The 18,542-nt window shown below is 35.4% G+C and overlaps 9 protein-coding genes across 9 annotated transcripts; 7 read left to right on the top strand and 2 right to left on the bottom strand.

Moving 5' to 3' along the window:
- Window positions 1–1,928: 1,928 nt before the first annotated feature.
- On the top strand, window positions 1,929–2,552 carry RO3G_16962 (uncharacterized protein; the record flags this gene model as incomplete). The annotated part of the gene is made up of 2 exons (XM_067671546.1): window positions 1,929–2,463; window positions 2,539–2,552. The coding sequence occupies 2 exons, from the start codon at window positions 1,929–1,931 to the stop codon at window positions 2,550–2,552; spliced, it is 549 nt and encodes a 182-aa protein (XP_067527836.1).
- A 1,890-nt stretch (window positions 2,553–4,442) lies between these two features.
- On the top strand, window positions 4,443–5,036 carry RO3G_16961 (uncharacterized protein; the record flags this gene model as incomplete). Its single annotated transcript, XM_067671545.1, has 2 exons — window positions 4,443–4,542; window positions 4,711–5,036. The coding sequence occupies 2 exons, from the start codon at window positions 4,443–4,445 to the stop codon at window positions 5,034–5,036; spliced, it is 426 nt and encodes a 141-aa protein (XP_067527835.1).
- An 871-nt stretch (window positions 5,037–5,907) lies between these two features.
- On the top strand, window positions 5,908–6,373 carry RO3G_16960 (uncharacterized protein; the record flags this gene model as incomplete). The annotated part of the gene is made up of 3 exons (XM_067671544.1): window positions 5,908–5,952; window positions 5,986–6,197; window positions 6,325–6,373. 3 exons carry the CDS (start codon window positions 5,908–5,910, stop codon window positions 6,371–6,373), a joined length of 306 nt encoding a protein of 101 aa, XP_067527834.1.
- A 321-nt stretch (window positions 6,374–6,694) lies between these two features.
- Window positions 6,695–7,561, top strand: RO3G_16959 (uncharacterized protein; the record flags this gene model as incomplete). The annotated part of the gene is made up of 1 exon (XM_067671543.1): window positions 6,695–7,561. The coding sequence occupies one exon, from the start codon at window positions 6,695–6,697 to the stop codon at window positions 7,559–7,561; it is 867 nt and encodes a 288-aa protein (XP_067527833.1).
- Window positions 7,562–7,994: 433 nt separating this feature from the next.
- On the top strand, window positions 7,995–9,299 carry RO3G_16958 (histidyl-tRNA synthetase; the record flags this gene model as incomplete). Its single annotated transcript, XM_067671542.1, has 1 exon — window positions 7,995–9,299. The coding sequence occupies one exon, from the start codon at window positions 7,995–7,997 to the stop codon at window positions 9,297–9,299; it is 1,305 nt and encodes a 434-aa protein (XP_067527832.1).
- Window positions 9,300–9,317: 18 nt separating this feature from the next.
- RO3G_16957 (uncharacterized protein) lies at window positions 9,318–10,005 on the bottom strand (the record flags this gene model as incomplete). The annotated part of the gene is made up of 3 exons (XM_067671541.1): window positions 9,318–9,407; window positions 9,472–9,901; window positions 9,953–10,005. The coding sequence occupies 3 exons, from the start codon at window positions 10,003–10,005 to the stop codon at window positions 9,318–9,320; spliced, it is 573 nt and encodes a 190-aa protein (XP_067527831.1).
- Window positions 10,006–10,403: 398 nt separating this feature from the next.
- RO3G_16956 (uncharacterized protein) lies at window positions 10,404–10,970 on the top strand (the record flags this gene model as incomplete). The annotated part of the gene is made up of 2 exons (XM_067671540.1): window positions 10,404–10,491; window positions 10,762–10,970. 2 exons carry the CDS (start codon window positions 10,404–10,406, stop codon window positions 10,968–10,970), a joined length of 297 nt encoding a protein of 98 aa, XP_067527830.1.
- A 3,070-nt stretch (window positions 10,971–14,040) lies between these two features.
- Window positions 14,041–14,920, top strand: RO3G_16955 (uncharacterized protein; the record flags this gene model as incomplete). The annotated part of the gene is made up of 3 exons (XM_067671539.1): window positions 14,041–14,462; window positions 14,515–14,796; window positions 14,848–14,920. The coding sequence occupies 3 exons, from the start codon at window positions 14,041–14,043 to the stop codon at window positions 14,918–14,920; spliced, it is 777 nt and encodes a 258-aa protein (XP_067527829.1).
- A 985-nt stretch (window positions 14,921–15,905) lies between these two features.
- RO3G_16954 (uncharacterized protein) lies at window positions 15,906–17,935 on the bottom strand (the record flags this gene model as incomplete). The annotated part of the gene is made up of 5 exons (XM_067671538.1): window positions 15,906–16,582; window positions 16,639–16,774; window positions 16,825–16,989; window positions 17,045–17,550; window positions 17,734–17,935. 5 exons carry the CDS (start codon window positions 17,933–17,935, stop codon window positions 15,906–15,908), a joined length of 1,686 nt encoding a protein of 561 aa, XP_067527828.1.
- Window positions 17,936–18,542: the final 607 nt, after the last annotated feature.

The raw sequence follows: 18,542 nt of genomic DNA, 5'->3' as shown, positions 1-18,542 counted from the left end.
AAGAAAAAAAAAAGAAGCTTTTTTTCAATCTTCTTGATCTAAAAAAAGAAATTCTTTGTTGTAAAAATGTACAAGATATACAACCCAATGAGTTACTGTCATTTGTACAACTTGTGTTGAAATAAACAAAATTACTCCTCTTTAAAAAAAAACTTTTTGTTTATTTTTTTAATCAATTTCATTTTTATTTTTTTTTTATTTTTTCTTCTCAATTTTCTATTAGCATTAAAAGTAATAAAAGAAACAGAGTCTTCTAGAAGCCTTCCTTTTTCATATGGGATTTAAAGAATACAAAAAAAGGGAGAAAGGAAAAAGGATAAAGAAAAGCGTTGATGGACAAAGCGCACGGAGCAATATTACTACTGACGGTATTTCAAAAAAAAAAAGATTGAGATGACAATGAGTTATTTCCAAGGGTGAGTTTAGGCTGTAAGACACCGTAACACTAGTGATTGTCATTGGCCTTGTTTCAATCGGTTCTCCTTGATTGTTTAAGAGAGACTTGTAAACGATAAAAAAAACCTTTTTCTCTTTCTTTTTTGTTTTTTCTCCTCTCTCTCTCTTAATCTTTTCTATTTTTTTTTTTTGGTATTTATCACATAAACGCATATATATACACGTACTTATTTAGAATCCCGTACCTGAAATTATTTTCCTTTTTTTTTTTTGGCTTTTCTTATTTTGTAATTATCCAAAGAAGAAGGAAAAGAAATAGGAACAACTTTTATAAGCAATCCGACAAACATACAAAAAAAGAAAGAAAGAAACCGCTAGTTTCAAACCATTTCAGACCCTTTCTTTCAACATCTTTAGGAATTTCAAGTTCATCTCTTTTTAATTCAAACCATGTCAAATTCTAGAAGGCAACTAGACGCAACGAGCAGTCCTATCCAAAATCACAGTCCAGATCAACCTTATTACTCAGTAAAAAAAAAAAAAAGTCTATACTCAGACTAGCCCCTTATTTATTTATTTTTCTATAGTTGGATACATTTTACTCTGAATTATTATCTAAACAATTCAAGTCAAGTGTAGAAGCTATTGCTTATTGCCGAGATTTATGTTCGAATTATGGGTTTACAGTGAAGCAAGAACAAAGTACACACAAGGTAAGTTTAAATAAAGGTTATACTATGTACATGTATTAAATATTTAAAAGAATATATACGTCTATTGCTCTCGAGAAGGATTACCAGATTCTTATCGAAATCCCAAAGCTAATCCACAACGGAACCGGCCCAGTCAGCGTTGTGAGTGTCGGTGGCGCATTGTTCTGTACGAAAACAGTCAATTGATGTGGGAATTTCGTAAATCTCAAAATGCAGATGCCTTTATTCACAATCATTCGTTGATGAAACCAGAAGAAATCAAAAAAGAATGGCCCCGTGAGGTATCCGAAATGATATTTGCTCTTGCCCGCCAAAGGTTACCAACGCATGAGATACGCCAGCAGGTCCGTGAACAGTATCCGACAATCAGCTGGGATGACAGACGATTTTACAATAGACTGTCAGAGGAACGACAAAAGATGAAACAGAGGGATACTGCGGCACGAACGACTCGTTTGGTCAACTTGAGTGCTCAGCTGTGTATGTTGAACGCGGGTAGTGAGGACTTGTCTCATTATGTGGAAAGTAAACTGGTTGCCTTGTTAGAGGATACGTGTCGATTTTCAAATACAAGTCTAAATGAAATGAATCTACCTTTGCCTTTCCCATCACATGAAGACAGTGAAACTTGCATAGTTAAAAAAGAAAGCAGCAAAGAGGTAGGAGAACACAATACAAAGTTTTTTTATGCTAACTAATAAGTGACAGCCTTCTGAATCTATATCCAAAAAAATTGCCATTAGTTCAAAAAAATCATTCGAATCTTTACCCAAAGGATACCTTGCAGTGACTATACCCGAGTATACATTTCATATAAAAATGTATAATCAAAATTCTATGGGTGATATCAGACGAGCCATCTATGACAATAAACCTAATAGAAGACGATCCAGGTTTGCCTCTGAGGAAGATGAAATAATGGAATTGGACTCACCCGCAAGAAAATTATCAAGACATGTTTTAGATGATGAGCTAGACAGTCTATCTTGTCCCTCTTCACCCTCAAGCTCACAGCAAAACTTGATTTTCCCCCAAAAAGATCAAAATGTTTCCATGGCAGCCGTCCATGATCCTCCTAGTAACCATTTACTCTATAACAACACTACCAATTCTATGCCAATTCAAAACAATCATCAATATAATACACCACCACCCATGTATCAAGAACAGATTTACGATTCCACTTTTATACAACCCGATCTTGGACTTGTCCATCATCATCATCATCAACAACAACAACGCCAGCAACAACAACAACAGCAACAGCAGCAACTTGTAGTTGGTATACCATCTGATACCATACCTCGTTCAGTGTCTTGCACATTTCCACCTATGCCATTGGAAGATAATGAAAGTAAGCTATATAATGTTCTGTATGGTCACATCTTAACCAAAATAAATTAGATAAAACGCAATACTATTCTAATAGACAGCCCATCATGACTTTTAATTCTTCAAATTCAATGATTATCAACCCGCCACAATCACAAACTAATTTTCCTTATGATCAATTTGTCCAAATGGGAAGAAATCGTCAACATCAGTTTGTTCAGCAACAATTTCGAAGATCTAGTGGCCCTAATTGAACAAAATTTACTTTTGTATAACAAGCAAGTAGGAAACGAGACAGTAGAGGATTTTTTTTTTTTTTTTTTTTTTTTTTTTGTAAAGAAAATAAAAAGAATTACTTTTCATATACAAAGTATCAAAATACTTTTTATGTTTAAACATCTACTTTATTTACAAATAAATCAGACTCCAAATGGACGCATGGTGTTTTGTTTCATCATTTTCCCCCAGGTCAGATTGAGAGATGAGTGAAAACTAAAAACTCTTTATAGGTCAAAGGTAAAAATGTTTAGAGGGAAAGAGATATTTCTTACTATACATTATTTTCAAAAATAAATGCTTGTCGATTATATCAATTGTATTGGAGTTTGTAAAACTGCAGCAGTAACTACTGAAAATGGTGTGTTTTTTTATTCCTAAATAGATACTCCAAAAATGCAGAAACTGGATGAGCGTGAAGTAGCTCCCTACATTTGGATAAATGCTTCAGAGGTCATTCAATACTGTTGGCTACCTACAATTAGTATTGTTATTCCAATTTATTATTTCCTGTTGTCATCTGTATCAAGTTGTTCGTGCTAGTCCACAGATAAGAGTGGAAGTTGTTATTATTCTATCTTGAACTTTTTTTGGTTTTTTATTTTATTTTATGGAGTAGCACTTGGCTATCATAGCAATTTGAGATAATCTGGCGTTGAGCATATATGTAATGGCATGGTTGTATTGGGATATGCTAATATTGTTGGCTTAAATTGTTATCAAACTGTTCTTTGTTCAAATGTAAAGAATCTTTTGTAATTTTGATAAACAGTTATTGACAGACCTTTGTTGCTGTCTAAGCATAATGTAATGTATAGATTCTTTTTGGTTTTTAAGAGTTACATATTATCAACTTTTGTAGTTTTAAATAACTTTGAATGTTCTGATTTATTACCGCTCAGTTAGGTGCATAATGGAGCTACAACCATAATGTCTACGTTAATTATTATAATAATAAAAGCTATCTGCCATTCTATAATTCGTTTGCAAGCTTTTTTGTTTAGCAAAAAGAAAGAATAAAAGCTTACTATTAACCTATAAACAAATCCGAAATATCGGAAAAAGCTAGGTTATTTTTTGTAGATCTGTCTATTGTTGAATTAGTTTCATAACAAAAATTTTGGTTCAAGTTGATTTAAAAAGCTGAAAAATGAATTTTACATTGTTCTCTTGAGTCAATTGAAAAAAAAGCTTATTTGGCATGGGTCGTCAAATAACGTTGTACATCAATCTGTAATATCCAAGAACACACGCATTCTTGGATGTTGTGGATAGATTACTGATCGGATACTGATCCAAGCATAGACCATTGTATTTTTTTTCTTGCTTCTTTTTCTACAAATGATATTGTAACTATTTCACATTTGGATTTGAGATTTGGTTTGATTATAAATCCGAAATTTCGGATATATCTAAACATTTATTTTCTTTGGTTTAATACAGTAATCCAGCTTATGAATAGCTTATATCCTTAGTGAATTCAATTGATCATTCATTTCTCTATGTAATTTATTCAATATTCTGTTGTATCTTGAGCAGCAGCAGTGCAGGTCTGACTTTTTTTTTTTTTTTTTTTTTTTTTTTTTTTTTTTTTTTTTTTTTTTTTTTTTTTTTATTGGCACTATTAGACTCATTCCCGCTGGAGCTGATCCTAAACGAAAGAAAATATAAATAATCCCTTCCACTGCTGATTTCTTTTTTCTATCATTTACCCATCTTATAACCATGGTACAATCTAACATTATTGTTAGAAAAGCGACACTAGATGATATAAAATACGCAAAAGAAGCTAGTACTGTTGTTAATCAAGCATATAGATCTAAAGGTAGGTATTAAATCAAGGAACATAAAAAAACAGTTATTCACCTTCAAATGAAACTAGGTGGCTGGACTAACGATGTAGATTATGTGAAAGGAGAAAGGTGTACTGAAGAGCAAATGCAATCATTCATTCGTGAAAGTGGCAACCCTCATACATTACTATTTGCTGTAGAACATCCTCATAAGATTGTTGGCACAGTGCAAATCCAAACTTCACCTGAACATCCTTTAATGGCAGAAGTCGGACTTTTCTCAGTATCTCCCTATGAACAGTCCCGAGGAATTGGTGGTCAGTTAGTTAGAGCTGCCCTGACAGAGATGAAAGAAATGGGTATGACACACGCCATAATGCACGTCTTGGAAAACAGACCAGAAATCTTGAAATGGTACAAAAAATTAGGGTTTGAAGAAACTGGTGAACGTGTACCTTATATTTGGCCAGAAAAGCTTAAAATCGATGGACTTCATTTCTTAGTATTAAAGAAGGCCCTTGCGTGATATGTACGTATAACATATAATACACATAAAAAGAATTAAATAGATATATGTTTACATCAATAAGGAAATGATGTGTAAAGTTGCTTATTCCACCTGTTAAGTAATGTGTATGTTTGATTTTTCTGGTTTATAACATTAAATAAATGAAAGGACAACATAGGTTGATGAACCAGAGCTTTTAATTTCGCACATTGTTCTGTGGAAATATGAGTTGAGTAACAGTGTCAAACTCAAGAAATATATGTCATGCCTTTTTGCATGAACTTCAATAAATATAAAAATCGACTAGTGATCCATATATACGACATAGAATTAAACAGTTGTTTTTAATAAAGCAAAATATAACTAATTATACTCATATAATTATTAGCTTCGGCTTTTTTCTTACCAATAGTTCGAAGAGCAGACTGTCACTGTTATGGTCTATCACCAATTTTTTTGTGAAATATGTCTCTCAGGATAAATCTTTGCTAGTATTATCGCTGTTTTAGTCATTTTTGTCTCATCATACAATGATGAATGACATATTATTAATTTGCATGTCGGTTGCCTATATGGTCAGACTGTCTACTTGAACCGGTAAATAATTCAAATGCCAAGCTTGAGCTATCAAAAAGAAAAGAAAAATTAAACTTAATTAGTTTAATGTATCACCTTCTCGCAATGTTGTTCTGTACACTACCCATGTGATGTAGCAACATATAAATCAAGCATAAAGTGTATCAGTGGATGAGTATAACTCCTAGTAAAGTGTAATCGATATTGACTATGATCAACTGTTAGTTGCTGTTGGAATCCTATAAAACTATACATATAGTTAGCCTGAAACATTACGAGATTTTATAATAACGAAAGAATATTTTAGAAGGTAATGTTGGTTTTATCTGATCATTCGGGACTAACAAAATCTAAAAAGGTAATTAGTTACGGTTTGGAATATAATGTATAGGTCAAAAGAAAATATGGAGCAATAGACGCTGAGTCTGATTCATCATTGGAACCTTTATCAGCACTTTCCAGGATAAGTACAGAAGCAGAACTATCAGCATCTCGTCAAGATACCAATTTCTTCTTTATATTACAATACAGAACAAATCTAGTTGGAAAAATGAATTGGGATCGTTGTTTGGAGGAAGGCCAATCAGAAAGCTTATGCGGAAGGTACACAACTGACGCAAGTCTCCGCAAATTCTACAACAATAATATTTAAAAAAATTAATTTGGTCAAAGTTTTCAATTAATGAAAAAAAACCTTATTGCTTTAACATAAAACAATATACAATTATAGCAACTGTATTATGGTCGTTATGTGTACAGTATTCATGTATGGAGTATAAAAAGGTATTATAAACTTGAATCAGTAAAGTATTTGCATTAACATAATTTAAACGTTTGGATCACAGAGCAAATAAAAATAAAGTAACAAATTCATTAGTTCTCTTCCTTTATAAAAGATACAAGCTAACTTTTTGAAATAGACTCATTTACATAATAGTATAAGATTAAGACTTATGATCAAGAGCGCCCTTTAGTGACACAAACTTTCTTTGTATGTGTGTATGTTTTTAGTTTCCCAAATTTGAGGGTATTTTTAAATCTTTCGTCACCCTAACAATATTTTCTGCTTTTTTACTCGTTTATATACTTTATATCTGTGAATGGTCGAAGTACCATCGCAACCAGAAGTCCCTGAAGCTGCTGCAGCAACATCTGCACAATCATCTTCGATACCTGTTCAGCAACAGCAACCACCACCACCACCTGCTGCTGTTCCTGTCTCAGGGCCAACCCGGCAGCAGCAACCAGTTGCCATGCCCCAGCCATTTTATAGAAATAATATGGGTATTATGGAAAGTTTATTCAATAAATTAAAATCTGCAGCAGGTTTTGGAGATCCTTTATCCACTTATTATCCTATCAACCCATTTATTCCACCTTTCTTACCTCAAGGTCATATACAGTTTACTCCAGAAGAAATGATGAAGCAGCAGCAATTAATGTCTATAACTGCACCACCTAATCCTTCTATGGGATTAGTTCCAGTGAACTATTATCAGCAACAACAACAACAGCAACAAGAGCAACAGTTACTCATGTTATTGATGATGATGAGTCAGCAGCAGCCTTATCTTCAACAGCAGATACAGATGCAGCAGCAACCTTACCTTCAACAACAGATGCAATTACAACAGCAGATGCAGCAACAGCAACAGCAACAACAGCAACAAATGATGCAGTATCAACTCATGCAACAGCAAGCGGCAGCTATAATTGCCGCTTCGCAAAGTACCAACCCTACTATGTATCACCCAATGATGATGAACTCGTACACTCAGCAACAACCTTATTACCCACAAGCGCCCTACTACCCTTCACAACAACAGCAACCACAACCACAACCTTATTACCCACAACCAATGTATCCTTATGAGGATTTAACAAGAAATTATTCATCGTATTATAATTCTTATCCACCAAGAATGAGTCGCTTTGGTTCCATGAAGGATTTACGACCTTATTTATAAGAGTATTAATAAAGTACTAAATCTAAATTTCCTGATTTTATCTCGTTTACAATTACATGAAACTTACAAAAAAGTGGATAAAGTCATAGGTTGTGTTGTTCAAAAAGAGTTCGGCCTTTAAATTATCAGATATTTCTTTTCCTTTTACTCAACCCCCTAGTTTACATGATCAGGTCTATTTGTTTAAAGCGATCGCTATTGTCATGTCGATCCTTTTCAAGTAGTGTACAATGTAAAAAAAAAATTATTGTTTCTTTGTTTTAGATGTCAAATGTCTTACAGCATCCCCCTTTTTTTATAATTAGGTAAAAAGGTAGAAAGACAACAGGTATGCTTTAGTAGTAAACGATCAAGAAACACATCTAAGCTTCACCTTTTTTAATAGTTTGTATTAAAGACGCCTAAAGGAACACGAGATTATAACGATAAAGAAATGGCTGTTCGTCAAAATCTTTTCAGGACCATCTCTTCCATCTTTCAAAGACATGGAGCTGTGACTATTGACACACCCGTGTTTGAGTTGAGCGAGATCCTGTCAGGTAAATATGGCGAGGATAGTAAGCTTATTTACGATTTGGCCGATCAGGGCGGTGAACAGTGTTCACTTCGGTACGATCTTACAGTGCCATTCGCAAGGTACCTGGCCATGCAGGGCAAAAAGGAAGCACAACAAATCAAACGATATCAGATAGCTAAGGTTTATCGACGTGATCAACCAGTGATGACCAAGGGACGACTTCGTGAATTCTTTCAATGCGATTTTGACATTGCAGGAAATTATGATCCTATGATTCCCGATGCCGAGGTACTCAAGATCTTGAGTGATACACTTGATGCTGTGCAAGTACCCTTTTATATCAAACTTAATCACCGAAAGCTTCTCGATGGACTCTTTCAGGTCTGTGGAGTGGAACAGACACAAATACGGTCAATATCATCTGCTATTGACAAGTTAGATAAACTGCCATGGGAGCAAGTGAGGCGAGAGATGACGGAAGAAAAGGGTTTGAGTGAAGTAGTGGCAGACCGCATTGGCCAATATGTACTCAAACGAGACGAGCATATCCTAGATATACTAGAGAAAGATGAATTTTTGATGGGAAATGAAGAAGCTCGTCAAGGTATAGCTGATATCAAGCTCCTCCTAGAATATTTAGATCTATTTGGCGTCAAGGATCGTGTGCGTCTAGATTTGAGCTTAGCCCGAGGATTAGATTATTATACAGGCATCATTTATGAAGCGATACAGACTGAGGTCGAAGGTATAGGATCCATTGCCGCAGGCGGGCGCTACGATAACTTGGTAGGGATGTTCTCAGGAACGAATAAACGTGGTCAACCCAAGACAATCCCGTGCGTAGGCATTTCAGTTGGCGTTGAGCGTCTCTTTTCACTTCTTATGGCTCGTCAAGATGTTGAAAAAATAAAGAGCAATGCAACTCAGGTGTATGTCATTTCTGCTGGCGATGGGTTACTCAAAGAACGCATGCGATTGGTTTGCGAATTATGGGATGCAGGCATCAAAGCAAGTTTTATGTTCAAAAATAAGCCTAAATTGGAAAAACAGTGGAATGTATGTGAAAAGGAACAAATACCTTTTGCAGTGATTATTGGCAAAGATGAACTGGATAATAAGCAAGTGAGAATTAAAGATATGAGACAAAAGTCAAATCAGGGTGGAGGGGTCGTTGTTGAACGAAAAGAAATGATTGATGTATTAAAAAATAAATTGACTTGAGTTATGTCGATGTTTGTATTATTTCTTGTTCACTTTAGCACTTGTAATCGCATTAAAGACTGCTACATATCGTCTTTCTTCTTCTTCAAGTTGTGCATTAAATAGTTGCTATTAAATAATTTAATAATCTTACATAATAAAACAGTACATATACATATATATATCTTTTTACCTCAATCTTTAACTGGTAATCTGTCCTTTCTATTTTATCCTTTACACTTGCCATAGTTTGCCCATCGTCAGTGTTATTATCTTCTAACATTGCTGCAGAATTGTCGTTTTCTGATAGTATATTCGTTCCTTTATCCTTCAATCCACGTAAATAATCAATTAATCCCAAGAGATCCTCTGTATTTTTATTAAGGTATTCCTGTCCAGATATTATTTCCATAGATGTTGGAGTAAGGCGTGAAGGTAATTTCTTTGGATCTACAATCTTTGAGAAGTCTTCTTGCAAATTGTCTAGTTTTTTACAATGATAATTTGTTAAACGAGAAAGAGCTCGTCTTGTTCGGATAACTGACTTTTTCTGACGTTGAGACATTACATATGTGGATGGGTTATTCATTGGTGTGTCTGGTGGTAAAAAGAAAGCCTCATCGCTTTTCAAAAGAGTAAATTAAACAAAGAGTTTTTTTTTTCTTTCTGCTTACTTGTCTACAGGTTCTTGTTCTAACCAAAATCTAAGATCAGCAAAATTTGACATGAATGAGGGTATATGACTTGATTTAAAAAAGCCCGCTTTTGTTTAATCTGCTATAATGTATTGCCTGACTGTCTTAATCTCATCCCAAATTTAATAGCGGAGTATAAAAAGAGTTTCCAAAAATTTAACTTCATGGAATTTGACAAAGCTCTTTCGCGAAAATATACGGTACATACACTTGAAAAACAAAACTGCCCTTATAATTCCATCAGGCTTGCTCTCGAAATTAGAATCTTGCCGCAAAGCACTGGGGGCAAAGCAGTGTTCAAAACAGGGTGTCTTCCACCCCAATGTCAGTACTAAGGCCGATCACCCACAGCCAATATTTCGATGTATCAGCTGTAATGTAAGATACAGAGCTGCAACCATGAAGTCAATTGTCCAGTTATCCTTCGAAAATGTCCTTCATTAAGGAGAGCATCGAAACTTCTAGGCCCTCTCAGGAAACTTCGCCTCACCCTTTGGACGACATTAAAACACCACTAAGTATGATACAATGCCTCATAAACGAAATTGATGCTGCCAAATCTAAAATTGAGCATCTATTTGCCACCACTAAACAACTCCAGAATCAATTAAACAAGGAGCAATCATCCCCAAGTCAGCCTACATCAAACATAGCGTTGAACGCCCAATCTTCAAGCGACTTTCCCGAAGCCACCACTGCCCCCACGCCTTGGCGCAATCCCGAACAAGCTCGTCGACTTAAAGGGGGCTTGCTGCAAAAACCATAGCGGCTATGTCAACGTCGTCAAGAAACTGCCGCGAGACTCTTGCAACCACCCTCGAAAAATCAAGGTTTCCAGTATCTTTACCTCTCTACCAAGGCACGATTTCCTGTTGGACAAGTTCGATCTCGACTTCGTAAACTGAAAATCAACAACGATCGCATCCTAGATATAAGTTATCCTGATCGTCACGATGTAGCCCTTATGGTAGACAACGATTATGCAGACGAACTTTGATCTCAACTGAAGAAGTTTAAGATTATCTTAAAAGACGAATTTGATCCATGCGATCCCTAAATTCTACGCAACCCTAAATATGCCGACTGTACCGAGGAAGAAAGAACCAATCTCACCTTTCTGCATCATTGTAACCGCATGGAACGTGCACTAAGATTCATCTGTGCTCCAATTAAACTTGCCATTACACGCTACTTCTATACTAAAGGATAGATTAGCAAACAGACTCTAGATAAGTCCCTTTCTGCCAACTGACGTGTTAATTACACAGTGCCCGAATGTATTTTCATTGAAGATGAAAACATGAGCATTGTGGAAGACCATAATGACACTCACTCACATCTCATGGTATCCCATAAGGCAGATGAGCCTTCGTTATGAGTATCATTAAGATTTCTCCTTTCAACGCCACTGGCTTGACTCACCAAGTCCTTGGTCAGATCCAACCCTTTTCTGTTCTCCTTGTTACCGAGACATGGCTCTTAAGCCCAATTAAGTATCCTACATACTGGAAACAGTTTCACACGTATGACATCAAAACATAGCTATTAGCCACGAAAGGCCATCAAGGCATTAGTCTTTTAATTAACACTAACTGCAGCTACCATGATCATCACCTTACGCAACAAGAAATAATATAAGCCAATACAAATTATCCTTTACTATCGCAAATATATTGATATATTGCCTATATCTTTCACCTCATCTGAATAATCAGACAGTCAAGCTCATATTGGACTTTCTGCCAACTACAACTGCACATACCAACCAAACGATTCTCTGGGCGACTTCAACGCTAGACTTGGAACATTCACCGGAGGTCACTCTACAAATCCTAGGGATAACTTACTAATCCGTTAGATACAGCAAAATAGCAGGATCATATAGAACCAGAGACTGGCTTACGGATAACCTACGTTCATGTCATATCAGGGAAATAGTAATATTGATTTGTTATGAGCAATACTGAGTTTATTGAGCCTTCGATGACAATTTGTCAAATTATAGTACCCAGTAACATTTCCCTTTTTGGCATTTTCAAAAGTTTGAGCACTGTCTCCTGTCTTTCTCTTCTTGGAAGGGACAGGTGCTCTTGGTCTTTTTACTTTGATTTTTACTACACCGTAAGGAGAAATAGCATTAAAATAGTTATTGTTTTAATCTTTGTCTTGGGTACATATGTAGAATATTTGCAGATAGTAAAGTGGGAAATAAAAAGGAAATAGTATTTGAAAAACTAATGAATGAGTCTCTATGTGACCTCTTTATTAGATTTCAAGACGAGAGAGAGAATACATTTAATCAAACTAGATCCCTGTAACTATTCAACCCAGTTATCGCTGTGTTACCTCAGATGCAATTTAGTAAGCTTGGGTTTAAAAGCTCAACATTCAGTTGTTGTACCTTTTATCATTGAATGTAAGTTTTAAGTTATTGATAAGCTTCATGTTATTGATATATTATCTATTTTCTACCTCCTGAATTTTTCTTTTCTTTTATTACATTTAATCATTATTGCTATTACTCTTATTCTACCTTTTGCACCAATTTCTCTTCTACTTTTGCTCAAAATTTTTTCCTGCTTCTACGCTAAATTCATTTTTACTTTTGCACCATTTTTTTTCTCAATAATTTTGGAAAAAAATTCCTTGCTTGTTGTGGATTAAAAATAAAATTTAGAATCAAGTAGCATAATACACCACAATACATACAATTTACTATGACAGAGAATCAGTATTGTTTATGTGTAATCTTTTTCTTCAATATTAAGCTGTTGCTGATATCATTCTGAGCGTAACTTTGAGCCTGGGCAACACTTAATAATCAATAAAAGATATTGTTATTTACAACTTTGTGATGAGTGTATATGTGCTTGTTAATTTTAATTTGAGTTCCAAACTCTTTAAATAAAACTGATATTACTTAGGCCATTAAGCCTAGTTTTATCAGTTTTTGACTCCTTGAAAGGGATTTATTTACGAATGTGCAGAGACAAAATACTTTTGTAATACTATTTAAATCTTTGTCCCATAATGAACATATGTTATTGATTTGATTATAAAATAGAATCAATGCAATCTTCTCCTTTGCCTTTTTTCGAGCGTTTTGTGCCTGTACAAAAAAAAGCCTAACTTTATATAATAGGTCTGTTATGACGTTACACGTTTTCATTAATTTTGAAAACAAGATAAAGCTTAGTATCTTTATCTTTTAAAACAATAAGGGAATAAAATTTTTAGGTTATTTTTACATTTTAAGTCACCTAGAAGAGAGAAATGAAGTTCTACACTCATAATCATTATTAAAAAAGATGTAATGGCAACTTACTGAAACAATTTGCCTCAAAAGTCTTTCTTTTGATGAGCAAACTCAGAAAGATATCAATTACCTCCTTAAAAAGGATTATTTAATGTCAGAAAATTTTTGTTGGTTACAGCAGTAAAAGCTCAAGTGTTTATGAAATCTATTGTATTATACAAGCAAATGAAACTATTACATTAAATCTCTTGAGCTGATCTCTGTATCTGTCCGTAACATATAGTCTTACTTCTATTGTGAGATAACTATCCTCTTCTAGCACGTGTGACTGTGATTCAAAAGAGTCAGGTCGGGGATCCTTGGATATAAGAAAAATTTTAGCGTTGTTTAATTATTTTTCCTTTCTTTTAACCTTTTCGAATAAAAACGGCAGAAACAATGTTCCCCTCTCAACAAGCCTTAAAGAAGAACTTCATTGTTCCCTCTCCCGCCAATGATGCTGCCGCTCCTACTGGTGCCAATCTTTACGCTCGTTTCGCCATTGCTGGTGCCCTTTGTTGTGGTATTACTCACGGTGCCATGTAAGTTATCACAATATTTTTTTTTATCAGTAACCTAACATTTTAAAAATAGGGTAAAGAATGATTATAAAAAATAAAAGCACCTTTCTATGTGCATTACTAAAGGTTTATATAGACTCCCGTTGATGTCGTTAAAACCAGAATTCAATTGTCCCCTGAAGTTTACAACAAGGTAAATGAAATACTAAGGGAGAAAAAAAGCTTTTCGGGCTGATGTATGAATACAGGGTATGATTGCCGGTTTCCGTCAAGTCGTTCAATCTGAAGGTGCCGGTGCCTTGTTGACCGGTTTCGGTCCCACTGCTGCTGGTTACTTCTTGCAAGGTGCCTTCAAGTTTGGTGGTTACGAATTCTGGAAGAAGACCTTCATTGATATTGTTGGTGTTGAAAAGGCCTCTGAAAACCGTACTGCTATCTACCTCGGTTCCTCTGCTATTGCCGAATTCTTTGCTGATGTTGCTCTCTGTCCTTTGGAAGCCACTCGTATTCGTCTTGTCTCTCAACCTAACTTCGCTTCTGGTCTTCTTTCTGGCTTCAGTAAGATCTTGAAGGAAGAAGGTGCCATTAAGGGTTTCTACTCTGGTTTCGGTCCTATTTTGTTGAAGCAAGTTCCTTATACCATGGCCAAGTTTGTTGTTTATGAACGTGCTACGTAAGTTGTTTTGTTATCATGTAGAGATAAGATGCTAATTTATTACAAATAGTGAAATGATCTTGAAGAGCATTGGTACTCCTAAGGATCAACTCGCTCCTTCCACCATGACCACTGTCAACCTTGGTGCTGGTATCATTGCTGGTACTGTTGCTGCCATCGTTTCTCAACCTGCTGATACCTTGTTGTCCAAGATTAACAAGCAAAAGGGTGCTGAAGGTGAATCTCTCACTTCTCGTCTCATTGGTATGGCTAAGCAACTCGGACCCAAGGGTCTCTTCTTGGGTCTTGGTCCTCGTATTGTGATGGTTGCCACCCTTACTGCTGGTCAATTGTAAGTGATTTTTATAGTCTTTATGAGACAGTGCTCTAATTCCTTTTATAGTGCCATCTACGGTGACATCAAGCGTGTCTTGGGTGCTACCGGCGGTGTTGAAATTGCCAAGGTCAACAACTAAGTTATTCATATACACTCCTTTATTTAATGTGTTACAATAAAAAAGAGCATTTTAGACGAAAAAAAGCGTTATGAAGGTGGATCAGTAACGAGCATTCGTTTGATCATTGTTCCCCAAGATTCTGTTTGTGATTGTGTAGCGATTTGATAAGGAAACGGATTAGCATCAATAGTTGTTATAGAAGGAATATGTTCTTTTTGTTCGTTGACAATTTTAAGTATAGTGAGTAAGCATTGTGATAGCTGGCTTTCCATTTGTCGTGTTGCCCTGAGTCTCTCTATTTTATAAAATTAACCTTGCCATCAATGCAAAATCTGCATGACTTACCATGTTCTGATCCAGGAGATGATGTTAGATGGAGTGTGATATTCCATTGCTCCCAACATACAAGCTCTTCACCCTTTGAAAAGGATAGCCAATTCTTTTTTAATCTTTTTTCATAAAACAAAACTGCGAGCTAATAGAAGCTTAGCTATTTTTTTTATATCTTTACTTTTACTTACTTTTCCCTGCTTAATATGACTTGATATTGTGTTTTGCAGGAATTCTGTAATTTTTTCTTCAATTAACTTTTCAACTTCTTGACTATCCGTAATAGACTGATTGAAACAAAATGAGTTTAGAGAAAAATACATTGTTGTAGTACTTACAACGGTCGTGTTAAGAACTCGAAGTTCTCGAGGTGCAACAGTACCAAGTAAGCGGTGAAAAAAGATGGAATGCAATAAACCTGCATTTTTACATTAGTTATTGCACGCTTGAAAATGTTTGCTGTACCTCGAAGTGCATCCTTTACATACTCCCTAGGAACGTTTGTCTATAAACTGTTTAACCTCATCAACAATAAATAATAGATTTATTAAAATGTATAAACCATTTCTAGATTAAATTCTTGTGCTATATTCGCCATATTTTATTAATCACCAGAAAGATAGAAAGGGAAAAAAAAGGGAAAAAAAAAAGAAAAAGCAACGTGATGTCGTCATTAGGGTTTAAATCCAAGCACAGTCAAAGTATTACCAACCATGATCAGACTACCAGTTATTAAGATCTGAGTGGGCTTTATTGATTTGTTTGATTGATTCACTACAAGTTCAACTGCTTCTTCAATTGTGCCTACGATATAAATATGACTTTTAGGAAAGGTTGGGTTTAGGGTGATCCAGTCGATGGCTGAAGTATGTTGAACAAAGGTGATCTCATCAGTAGATACGTTGTTATTGGTGTTGTCTGTAGTATAACCTTCCTTGAATGTGATATTTGTCGTAAAGATAACATCCTCAAAATGAACTATAGGCTGAAGTTTTGATAGTACTTCAAGTAGCTGATAGCTATTACGACCGTGGGTACAATTAAAGACCAAGATGCGGTAACCTTCTTTTTGACAGAGAGCTTGCTGAAACCATTCAGTACATACCTGGAGGCTTTCTACTGTATGTGCACCATCTAAATACCAAACTACGTTACTACCTTTGGAGGCGTATTTGGTATCTTTGATATCCAATAGTTGACCACGACCAGGCCATGAGACATTTTTTAATCCCTCCTTAAATTCTTTTGGGATAGTCTCTTTGAATTTGATACCTCGAATGGACTTGAGCCAAATCTTGCATAGTTCGATGGCAATCAATGCATTGTATTTTTGATGTTCCCCTGCCAGCCCTAGTTTGGTTTTGTTTGTTTTTATTATTCCTCAATAACAACAACACATGGCTTACCAATCTCAATATTATTTAGATTCGAAGCCTGCTTTGCATTCAGAATCATTAATGGGGCATTTTTCTCTTGTGCCCTTTGCATAGTTACTTGCATCGCTTCAGGCATTTGTTCAAAACAAACAGCTGGTACATTAGGCTATTATTCCTCAGTAAATCACTAATCACTTTTTTTTTCTTGATCATTACCTTGATTATGCCAGATTTATGCCATGCAATTTTATCAATTGTTTTTCCCAGCTTAGAGACATGATCTAATCCTAAAGCGGTGATACCACAGACAATTGGTGTTTCTATGATATTGGTTGAATCATATTCACCACCAATACCTACCTCCAAAATAGCGCAGTCCACCTACATATACAAATACAGAGGTTGATGCTTGGTTACATTTATAAATAAAGATTACCTTTTCTTGAATAAACGTATGCAGTGCAACCAGAGTTAAATATCGAAAATACGCTGGCTTATCAGGATGTAGTCTTGAACTTTGAATTAATTTCTTTCTTGTATTATCACTCTCTGATAGTTCCACAGTTTCCTTTGTAGCCTCTAATCTTTTCCAAACATCTTGAAAATACTTAGCAAACAACTCTTCCTTAATTGGTTGTCCATTAATACGAATGCGTTCACGAACAGCAACCAAGTGGGGGGAAGTAAACATGCCTGTTTTGATAGTAGGATCATAGTGATGTAAAATAGATTGAGTAAGAGCGCATGTAGAACCTTTTCCCTTGGTTCCTGTGATGTGAATCAAGTTAAGTTTATCAAAGTCCTTGGGTTCATAACCAATGCGTCTAAGATATACTTTCATTCCATCCAAGCTGCGAGGTTTCTTCTTTTGAGGGCCTGCCTTTCGAAGTTTTTCCAAAAGAATAGCACTGGATTGTAAAGAATTCAAGTTATTCACAGCTTCTGTATAAGTAAAATTCATGTTTTGGAAGAGAAAAAAAAAAGGATCGAAACGAGAAATTATAAAACAAACAGACCAAAAAATAAAGCATTGTATTACATAAACGTATTTTTATTCGTAGATCCAGCCATTTATGCCTTGTATAATTTCTTGACCAACCATGCTTACTTGGTCTTGGTCTTTACCAACCACACTCACAACCACTCTTACACCATTTTGAAGACCCCATTTGGGATAACTTCCAATCTTGATGTCTTTTACCTTGCTTTGTACTGTTGTTAAGAACTGTGCAATGTCCCCTTCTGCTAGGCTCGTAGCGACCTGTATACGGTGATATCCCTTTTGATCACCGACCATTTCTTGAAAATGAGGTTTAAGGGAAGACATGAGGCCCTCAAATAATTTGGGTATACCAGGCAAGATATGTATGTTTTTATTCACTATCACCACAGGTACCCAGAAGTTTTTATCTGGTCGTAGCTTGATTGAGGGCTCAGGGAACGTCGCCATGCGTTTACGTTCTTCTGTCAGTTCCCAATTTGGAAATCGTTGTTTTGAAGAAGTTTCCATCAATTGACATGTTTCCTGGTCAAGGACGAGTGGAAGTGAATATGCTTTAGCAATAGCTGAATAAGTAATGTCATCATGTGTAGGCCCTATCCTAATTTATTAGCTCTGTAGAAGAAAACATAGTAGGTGACATGCCTATGCCTCCACTGGTGAACACAAGGTTATGTTGGCTAGATAGTCTCTTTATAGTTTCTGCAATAGCATCATAATCATCAGGAATAGTTTCCACTCGTCTCAAGTCAATACCAAGATCAAACAGATACTTGGCTTACTTTTTGTTATTAGCAAAAACAAATTGCAAGTATTTTACTATATGTACCCAAAAAATAAGCATTAGAATCTCTTGTTTTGCCATTTAATATTTCGTCTCCAATAATACAACAAGCAGCTGTAGTCAATTGTCTTTTATTCATAATTGAGTAAT

This window comes from Rhizopus delemar, genomic scaffold (assembly GCF_000149305.1).
Source record: "Rhizopus delemar RA 99-880 supercont3.24 genomic scaffold, whole genome shotgun sequence".
Taxonomy (NCBI): domain Eukaryota; kingdom Fungi; phylum Mucoromycota; class Mucoromycetes; order Mucorales; family Rhizopodaceae; genus Rhizopus; species Rhizopus delemar.
Note: the sequence above shows the minus strand (reverse complement) of the source record. Positions and strands in the feature narration are given on the sequence as shown.